Below are 10,086 nucleotides of genomic sequence, written 5' to 3' on the forward strand. Positions count from 1 at the left end.
AATTAACATCCAGCTACCAGATATTGCTACCCATCATGAGTGAAATGAAAATAGCTCATAAACAGTTTGTACAGGGAAAACAAGCACAGTTGACCCAACATAAGGCATGCATCAAACCATAACTGCTGTTTTATTGTTATTAGGCCAAGTGTTGTAATGAAAGGTTCGCCCATAGATGAGTGTTTCACTTGGAATATGTGACACAAGCTTTTTTTTGGAGGAGGATTAATTAGAGAGATGTTTTTGTATGTGTGCCGCAGGACTGATGACTGTTTCTGCGTGTCACGTAAGCTGGATGCTGCCTCTACTGAGGCCAAGTTCCTGCAGGACCTGGGCTTCCGCATGCTCAACTGTGGCCGCACTGACCTGGTCAACCAGGCCATCAACTTACTAGGACCCGGTGGAATCAACAGTATGAGTGAACAGGTTCGAATGATTTCTACATGCACACAAATATAAAACTTGCCATTATTTTTGTATTTAACAGTATGTTAAGGTAGGGGTTTTATCATCTTTTTAATGATAAAAAATTGCAAATATTATGATCCCTTTGCGTGGGAACCCTAATCCTGAAATATACTGTACACTTCAGTATAAAGTTTTAGGGTGGGTTAGATTTTTTTTAACGAAAGAAATGAATGCTTTTATTCAGAAAGGTATCCTAAAATGTAACATTTTTATATAGTTTTTTTATACTTCTCATTTTAACTTATTAAAATATTCTGAGGAAAAAAAAAACATTAGGGTTTCCACAAAATATTAAATTTAAAATTCTGCTTTGCTATCACAGGACTCACAGAACAATTTTAACATATATCAGAATAGAGTACAGTTAATATAAACTGTAATAAAATTCCACAATATTACTGTTAATTTTGATCAAATTAATTCAGCTTGTTTAAATAATAATGTAAACATCTCAACAATAAAGCTTTGAATGAAAAAGGAAATTGCATGTTTTTTTGTATAAAGCCTTTCTAATATGCAAGAAAAATTGTAAGCATAATCTTTGCGAATATATTCACACTTTTCACTGAGATTAATTACATTTGAGAATTGTTTTCTTTTACAAATGTGTGCTTTGAATAGAACAAAATAAATGTAATTCATAATATTGTCTAGCAGGATTGAATGCAATTATGATCGTGAATGCGCAAAAAAAAGTTCTGTTTCTTTAATAACTTAAGTTTATATGTTAACTTTGACAGCCCTAAACAAAAAAAAAGTGTCCTGGAGCTTTGAAAGCCTGTGGTGAGTCATTTTGCACTGGTTTTGGCCTGGTATTGTAACCTAAAAGTTGCAGGTTCAGCCCCTAGAAGTGGTTTGTTTTTTAGGTCCCTTTCTATTACAGGTGTAAAAAAATATATTATACATCACTTTATATAGATAAAAGCAACTAAATGCAGATTAATGCACAAGTTGATAGGTTGCTGCTGACTACAAATGCTTGCACACATTGCTATATTTTCCATTTATGGAAGCCCAGAAGGAAACAAACAGATTTGCACAGCAGGTTTCCCTCAAGATTCATTGTTTAACGGTTGACCGTATTAATCAGTGCACTCACCAGCGGTCTTTCCATCACTGATTGCTTTTCTCCGTTATTGACCTCAGGGAGTGGAAACATTTGCCATTACCTTTGTTTCTTAGCTAATTCACTTGTTATCTGATTTTTCATCTCTTGATTTGAGTAACGTTATGGTCTTCCAGGAGATTGGTTTCTATCAGCGCAAGAAGACTGCATACATTTTTTTATGAAATGCGGCATATTGTCAAGTTGGATTCCAGTCGTAACTCCACAGTCAGAAGATATGTCTGGCGTATCCTCAGTGTAACTGGTCTTGTTTGTTTTGCAGGGCATGACCCCTCTGATGTACGCATGTGTTCGCGGTGACGAAGCCATGGTTCAGATGCTTCTAGACGCAGGAGCCGACATCAACAGTGAGGTTTGTGACTACATCTCTGCTGTGTTCTTATGTACTCATCCTCCCCGTCATGTTTCATGTGTCTGTGTTTATGTGTTGTAGTATGACAGGAGAAAACTCAGACTGCTTTGCATGCCAATGAGGGACTTGTCTGGGTAGATTTCCTCTGTTTGTTGGAAGTCACTGTCACTAGGTGCCGTTCTGCCAAACTCGGCCCTAGAAGCTAGCAAACACAGATTTCTCACTAATGTACACGCTCACTATTTGTCGCTATTTCCAGCTTGATAAAACACATCTCAAAGAGATATCACCGCAAGTCACAGTTTCACTCACTTGTAGCAGGGAAATAATATTGTTTACAACTGTGTGTCATAAAAATGTGAAAAGTTTATTGACGTTTGCAATGAATAAGGGTGTTATTTTCTCTCTCACAAAACCTTACACTTTCTGTAAGAATTTTGACTTGTTTTTTTACCGTCAAAACATATGCCAGAAGATAAGGCAACATATTACGGTTAACCTTCGATTTTTTAACTTTAGAATGTGTAGAAATACATTTGAGTTAAAATGGAAACGTAAAAAAAAGAAATGTATATAGAGTGGTGTCCATATTTGATCATTTTTAAAATAATTTACATTTAGTCATTTAGCAGATGCTTTTATCCAAAGTGCCTTACAAATGAGGACAATAAAAAAGCAATAAAAAAAAAAAACTATGTAAGAGCTGTGACATGTCTTGGTTAGCCTAATGCAGTACATGTAGCAAGGTGTTTTAAATACATATATATATATATATATATATATATATAAAGAAAAAGAAATAGGATAGAAAAAAAAATAGGGAACACTCGTGTTAGAGATTTTTTTTTTTTAATAAAAACAAAACAAGTCAAAAGAATAGACAATGCTAGTGTAGGAGCATCATTTTTTTTATAATAAAATACAGTTTTAAATAATAATTTCATGCACTTTTTTATTGAAGGTTGCCGGTTAAAACCCCAGAAGTATGTTGTTATTATGATAACCTTCAGTTTGCCAAATGCAAGGTATTTGGTGCTGGTGTTAATATAAATTACAGTAGAAATAACAGAAATCAAAATACTTTTAATAATAAAAAATACAAAAATTTAAGTGTATTTTAGTAGGTCTTTTTTTTTTAATTCGGTATATCTGATGCTTTGATATTTCTGAAAGTTTAAACATTTCTTATTATATTCAAAAAACATTTTAAGAAGGTTCTTCAGATTATTAAAAGGTAAGAAAGAGATGGTTCTTTAAAGAACCTTTGACTGAATGGTTCTTTGTGGAACTAAAAATGGCATCGCTGTGAAGAACCTTTAAAGCACCTTTATTTTTAAGAGTGTATTAATTAAATAAATTGTGTACTTCTATACTATATTTTGGAGGGGGGTATTATCAATGTAGAAAAATATTTATGCTGCTTAATATTTTTGTGGAAACTGTAACTTTAGATCAATTTATTAACTCCAATAAAGAGGCAAAAAGGCCAAAGATCCTCTCCTATCTCCATATTTTCAGCTGAGCGCAGCATCTCTGTACTTTTCCCAGGACAGGTTTTTAAAGGTCTCCATCTCTCTGCTCTGTCCCCTGTACCTCCCGTAGGTGCCAAACACAGTGCAAAAGTACCCCTCAGTCTTCCCAGAGACCCGGCAGGCCACACCTCTCACCTTCGCCGTACTTCACCAGCACATCCCCGTGGTGCAGGTAGTGACCTCTCTCTCCTGCCCGATCTTTCGGCAAGATTTTAAGCCAAACAACTGAGTCAGACTAAAATTCCTTTAGCGTATGCATCAGTTTTCTCCTGAAAGCCTTGTCTGCATGAATTGAGGTTCTCATTTTGTCATGAAGTCGAACAGCCATTATGATTCATCATGTGTTTGCTTATTTCATTGTCATTGTCTCTAATTCCTCAAATTAATCTTAGCAAGAATTGCTTTCATTAGCTTATTGGCTACAGCTGGAGTTCTCCTTAATGGAAAACCTAATCTCTTCTCTCGCCTTCCTTTTATCTCAGTTGCTTCTGGATGCTGGAGCTAATGTGGAGGGCTCTCTGCAGGACGGGATGGAGAACTACACTGAGACGCCGTTGCAGTTAGTTTCCGCCGCAGGTAAGAAAGCGCACACTGCAGACCGGACAACAGTGCCACTTCCTTCTCAAATTACTAAATTATAAGCCAGCGTGACCACAAGAGAGGACTCAGCAGTTTGTGTGCTGTAGGGAACTTTGAGCTGGTCAGTCTGCTTTTGGAGAGAGGAGCAGACCCCATGGTTGGGACCATGTACCGCAACGGCATCTCTACCGCACCTCACGGGGACATGAACTCCTACAGTCTGGCCGCAGCGCATGGACACAGGTAACACACACATGCATTAGTCAAACACACACACACACACACAGTCTCGTAATTTATTAATAAAACTGCAAAATTGTATCATCCTTATCCGTGTGCTGCAGGAATGTGTTCTGCAAGCTTCTGTCGCAGTCGGAAAAGGGGAAGGCAGATGTTCTGTCTCTACAGGAGATCTTGGCTGAGGGATCAGAGATGGAAGAGAGGAATTCCCTGAAGATGGAAGCAACCCGCACGGGGAAGGCCAAACTCAAAGCTCTGAGAGAGGCGATGTATCACAGCTCTGAACACGGCTATGTCGACATTACATTGGACATCAGAAGTCTAGGTCAGTAACGATACTGTATCTACAATAATATAATAATCGTATCACAATGAATTTGCATAACATTAAGTTACTTACTGTAAGTATAGCTTAATGTAATGAATGGCTTGTTGAATAGAGGTTTGCTGTGGAACATTTTGATATGGCTTACAATAAAAGAGAAAATTGCATGGAACTGTAATATATGCTTTTATATATATATATATATATATATATATATATATATATATGCACATCTTTTTTCAGCATCCATATACTAAGAAATGTTCCTTGTGCACTAAATCTGCATTATAGAATGCTTTTTGAAGGATCATGTGACACTGAAGACTGTAATACCTGCTGAAAATTCAGCTTTGCCATCACAGAAATAAATTACATTTTAAAATATATTAATATAAAAAACATCTTTTTATTATAATTACATTTCAGAGTATTTCTGATTTGCTGTATTTTTGATTGAATACATGAAGCCTGGGTAAGGATCTTAGATTATTTCAAAAACTAAAATTATTTTTAAAAATCTTGCCAACCCAAAACTTTTGAATGATAATGTACAAGCATCTAGCAAGACCAAGATCAGATACCAAGACCAAGTGTGTGTGTGTGTGTGTGTGTGTGTGTGTAATATTTTATACCATTGTGAAAATATTAAAGTTAAAGTAAAAAACTAAAAAGTGTTTGTCGTTTGTCTTTGTGTATATCAGGGGTGCCCTGGACACTGCATACATGGCTGGAGTCCCTGCGAACCTGTTTCCTGCAGCACCGGCGGACGCTGATCCAGGGTCTGCTGAAAGAGTTCAGCTCTATTGAAGAGGAGGAGTACACAGAGGAACTCATAACACACGGCCTCCCACTCATGTTCCAGATCCTGCGTGCCAGCAAGGTGAACAAAAACACATGCTAAACTCACATGCACCAACACAGAGTGCAAATTTCCACAATTGACATCATATGCTTTCTCTGGAATCAAATCTCAGATTTTAGTCTTGCTAGTTAAGCTTGCCTGAGATACATGATCATACCCATCAAGTAATTTCCTAGGGTTACCTCTTTTAGAATCCTTAGAGTCCAGAACCCTGGGGAACATATTGCTTCTGTAGAACAGGAAGGCTGAAACTTGCATAATTTGAATTGGGCATTCTGTTGACGTCCTCCCACAGCATTATGTAATTGTGAGCTTTGCTTTGAAACCTAGGGTGCTAGAAAGAATCCTTAGACACTGACCATTACATCTGCTTCACACATCCATACCTACTCCTTCTATAGCAGATCAGACAGTACAGGAAGTAAAGATAAACATGGATTTCCTTCTGTTGGGGCTACAGTAGGTGTATGTGTGAGCGTGCCTGTCAAGGTTGATCTATGGTGGAGTCAAGGAACCTTACTCTGAGCCCTGCAGGGATGACTGACAGTTTCCGCTCCCTGCTCAACCTTCACAAGTAATGTGTGTCTGCTTGTTAGTACAAAAGAGAGAGAGACCAAGAGACAGAACGGTAGAGAGAGTGGGAGAGATAGGAAATAGCAGTGCTATGCTGACAGCAGGTGATTTGTAGAGGCAGAGGCAGAATGGGCGAGAGAAATGTCAAGTTGATGAGGAACCTCTAACAATCTTTCAGAGAAGCTGATCGTTCAAACCGCAGAAGGAGTGATCTGACAGGGATTTAAGAGTTCTACTCCTGTCGCCTTCCTAACAAAGTACTGATCCCAAAAACACTATGCATTGATACTTCTCAAGAATAGATGGTGTGGTTTTGCTATGCAAGCTTACACATAACCTTCACACAACTCAGGCACTGTAACACCCCCAAGGCAAGTCAAAATGTATTGTTTTGTATTGGAGTTTGATGAGAGGGGTCTTACCTGTTACTCTTTCTTGTGGTTTGCAGAATGAAGTGATTAGTCAGCAGCTGGCAATGATATTTACTCAGTGCTACGGACCATATCCGATCCCCAAACTTACAGAGATCAAGAGGAAACAGACGTCAAGACTGGGTATGTAGCACCAGATATACAGAATTCTGGCATGAAACTCTAGATGGCACAGTCCGATAGGTCTTACTCAATCTGACCTAATGACATCATTATCACATGCCAAAGCTGATTGGTTCTCTCCTGTACCAGTAGCCAATGAGGTCGCTGCTCAGAATTCAAATATACTGCATGACTAGTGCTTGCTGTAGCAGTTGCAGCTGGCTTCAGAAAATTTCCACTTTCCCCAGCTCCACCTGTATAGATCTGCTACGAGGTGTTTCATGTATGCTACATGGGAGTTATTTCATGTATGTTATATTTGCAGCAGCAATATTTCTTACATGCTCACAGCAGCATCTTGTGGATGTATTTGCAGTAGCAAGTCTCTGTACTTGCTCTGCTGCAGCAGCAGCAGCGTAGCAGATCTTTTCACTAAGACCTACACTAAGAAATACATGAACATTGTCATGTAATGTACATGACAATGTTCATGTATTTCTTAGTGTAGGTCTTGCCAACACTATGCCAATCCCTCTAAGAGTTGTCATGACAGAAATCAGGTTGTGCCGTGCTCTCTGTAAAACGCAAACAAACGCAAGATTTTCATGACCAACAGAAAGTGACATTTTGAATTGAATGGAGCAATCTTTCTGTTAATGAAATGTCAAGTGAAAAATGTCATTTGTGGGTGGTTCTGCCATTAAAAAATATTTTTTAATGCAGGTTGAAGAGATAGTTTAGTCAAAATGAGAATTCTGTCATTATGTACTCACCCTCGTTGAGTGAAGTAAATATGACAGAATTTTCATTTTAGGATAAACCTTTGGAGTTCTGTTGGCAGTGACTGTGGTATGTTGCTGATTTTCACGGATTCCATAGTTGCAACTAATGAAATGCATCTGTGATATGTTTATGTCAGATCCTCATTTTCTAAACAACAAGGAGATGTCAGATGTGACCTTCCTGGTGGAGGCAAAGCCATTCTACGCTCACAAAGTTTTGCTCTTCACCGCCTCCAACAGGTCAGTTGGTGCACTGCATCCACCTGAAAAAAGAAGTGTGCTTTTGTTCTTTTGATTACAATACCTTATTAATAACACATATATGAGGCCCAAGAACAGCTTATCTATTTAAGGAGTATTATTATTGTTTAAAATTTTCGTTCTTGTACCCAAGGTTTAAATTACTCCTGGCAAACAGACCAGCTGCTGAGAACACCTGTATCGAAATCAGCCATGTCAAATACAATGTATTTCAGGTACAGTTCGACTGCTTCACTAATGCTCTGAGAAGATGCGAGTGTGTCTTGCTTTTTTTATGCTGCTTTTACTGAGAGGGAAAGGAGAGCTCATCATTTTTATATTGTGGTCTATTGAGTGTCTGATACATTATATTTTGCTTTCAAAATAGCTGGTGATGCAGTATCTGTACTTTGGTGGAACGGATTCACTTCACATCAGAAATACTGAGGTTATGGATGTAAGTACTAATAACTTTGTTTCAGTCCTTATGTTACGCAATCTAGCATATTTGTTTTCAAAGGGATTTTACATTGTAAAGCAGTCAAACTGATTCTTATTGCAGGAGAAATAGAAAAAAAAAAGAAAAAAGACAAGTGTTCAATTAATAATTGAAGTTATTCTTATTTCTTTCACATATTAATAAAATCCATTAACCTTTGTAATAATTTATATTTTACTAAAGTATTTTATTTGTCTTATACATTTAGTAGTTTCTGTAGTAATGTTTAAACATTTGTTCAAAGATTTGTTTCATTCAAAACTTTTATGCTCACCAAAGCATCTATTTGAAAAGAAATACAGGAAAAATTCAATTTAATGCATTCTTTCTGAATGAACGTATTAAATAAAGCACTAAAATAAAAATGTACAAATAAAACAGTACAAAATTTTATATACTGTAAAATTTAATATATATATGTGTGTGTGTGTGTTTTGTTATTGATTACCTATGAATCTTATATACTATATTAGGCTTTTATTTTATTTTTTTTGGTCACAACGTCTCTCTGCTCTGCTCTCTTCCAGCTCCTCTCTGCATCTAAGTTCTTCCAGCTAGAGGCTTTACAGAGACACTGTGAGATCATCTGCGCCAAGAACATCAACACTGAAACTTGTGTGGAGATCTACAACCATGCTAAAGTAACATACAATCGATGTTCATACAATCGATTGAATTTTCCATGCATATGAAACATTCTTTACATTCTCAGTATGTTCTTTCCTCTACTACTCTCTTAGTTCCTAGAGACACCTGAGCTGTCGACCTACATCGAGGGCTACTTTCTGAAGAACATGGCAGTTCTCATAGAGCTTGAGCCATTTAAACAGTTGCTCTATAACAACTCAGTGGAGAACTGCTGCCCCGACGTGTTGCGTGATCTGGAGAAGACGCTGGCCACGCGCATTCGCTCCATTCATCTATCCTCCTCGAAGGGATCCATCGTCTAAAACTGCCTCCAGACTTCATCAAAGCATGCTGAGATCCAAACACGTGCACTTCCATCAGGACTCTAGCAGTGCGGTGTAAATGTATTCATTCAGTGGCAGTAGCAATGCACTCGTAGTTCTCCATCTAGGACTGTGGTGATCTATTTTCAACAGACTTGATCTATGCTTTACGTAACAGCCATAAAGGAAACAATGCCATTTTACATTTCTTCTCCAAATTGAATAACACCTGTGACAGATAATGGTTTTCTTAGATGCAGTACCTTTACTAACCTTGGAATATTGCAATTCCAGTAACTCATTTTGAAGCACTATGAGCAGCAAATGTGACGTGACCCAAAAAAAAGTGGCACTGTTGAGATCGCTACAGCAAGCAGGTCATGCTTTTTTGGTACATCATGGCTTAGGGGTACAAGGAGTTAGTCCTCTGGAATAGGAAAACAACTCAATCATTGTCAGCACTGATTATAGATGTTACTAAATATGCTACCTAGATTTGTATTTTCGAGCATTGAGATGATGCTTCTTCACAGTTGTACAGATACTGCTCTTGTTATCAGTAACCATATGTTTAAAATGTGGGCAGAGAATGTGGCTGCCAGTGTAAATACTGACGGAAATCTCTCATATGGAGTAGTTTGATATCCAGCTGTACGTAGATGTATATAAGATGTCATCATCTTTAGACTTCTATCAAGAACTCACAATAATGTATTATAGAAGTGTTCTTGAAGTCTTGTTAACTGTTGTAAATGTAGATGAGCATGTAAGTATTTTCATGCTTGGGTTTTGTTGATGTCGTCATGTCTTGCATTGACTTTACACTCTTCTGTGTGTGCGGGGGTCTGTTTTGTCTGGGAAAATGAACTATTATCAGCATGGAGTTGCAGAATTGTAGCTGTGAATCCCCTGACTGAAATGACTGATTCAGAATGTGCCTGCAATGTTCTGATGTGCTGTGTCTAATGACATTTGTGTCACTTGATGACTAAATCAGTGTTCTTTATAAAGATTACTACAAAATA

General features: G+C 37.5%; 1 protein-coding gene across 2 annotated transcripts in view; it reads left to right on the forward strand.

Moving 5' to 3' along the window:
- Positions 1-10,086, forward strand: part of LOC132101612 (ankyrin repeat and BTB/POZ domain-containing protein 3-B) — a 79,509-nt gene extending 69,423 nt beyond the window's left edge. The window contains exons 5-17 of one of the 2 annotated variants that reach the window (XM_059506687.1): positions 261-426; positions 1,857-1,946; positions 3,549-3,650; positions 3,961-4,054; positions 4,165-4,300; positions 4,402-4,622; positions 5,324-5,502; positions 6,506-6,611; positions 7,510-7,612; positions 7,767-7,848; positions 8,001-8,069; positions 8,639-8,752; positions 8,852-10,086. In XM_059506687.1, the coding sequence (XP_059362670.1) occupies positions 261-426; positions 1,857-1,946; positions 3,549-3,650; positions 3,961-4,054; positions 4,165-4,300; positions 4,402-4,622; positions 5,324-5,502; positions 6,506-6,611; positions 7,510-7,612; positions 7,767-7,848; positions 8,001-8,069; positions 8,639-8,752; positions 8,852-9,061 (1,672 nt within the window). In that variant the 3' untranslated portion in view covers positions 9,062-10,086. The remainder of the gene's footprint in view (positions 1-260; positions 427-1,856; positions 1,947-3,548; positions 3,651-3,960; positions 4,055-4,164; positions 4,301-4,401; positions 4,623-5,323; positions 5,503-6,505; positions 6,612-7,509; positions 7,613-7,766; positions 7,849-8,000; positions 8,070-8,638; positions 8,753-8,851) is intronic. The other variant, XM_059506688.1, reaches the window with a different exon arrangement.

This window comes from Carassius carassius, chromosome 23, assembly GCF_963082965.1.
Source record: "Carassius carassius chromosome 23, fCarCar2.1, whole genome shotgun sequence".
Classification (NCBI taxonomy): Eukaryota; Metazoa; Chordata; class Actinopteri; order Cypriniformes; family Cyprinidae; genus Carassius; species Carassius carassius.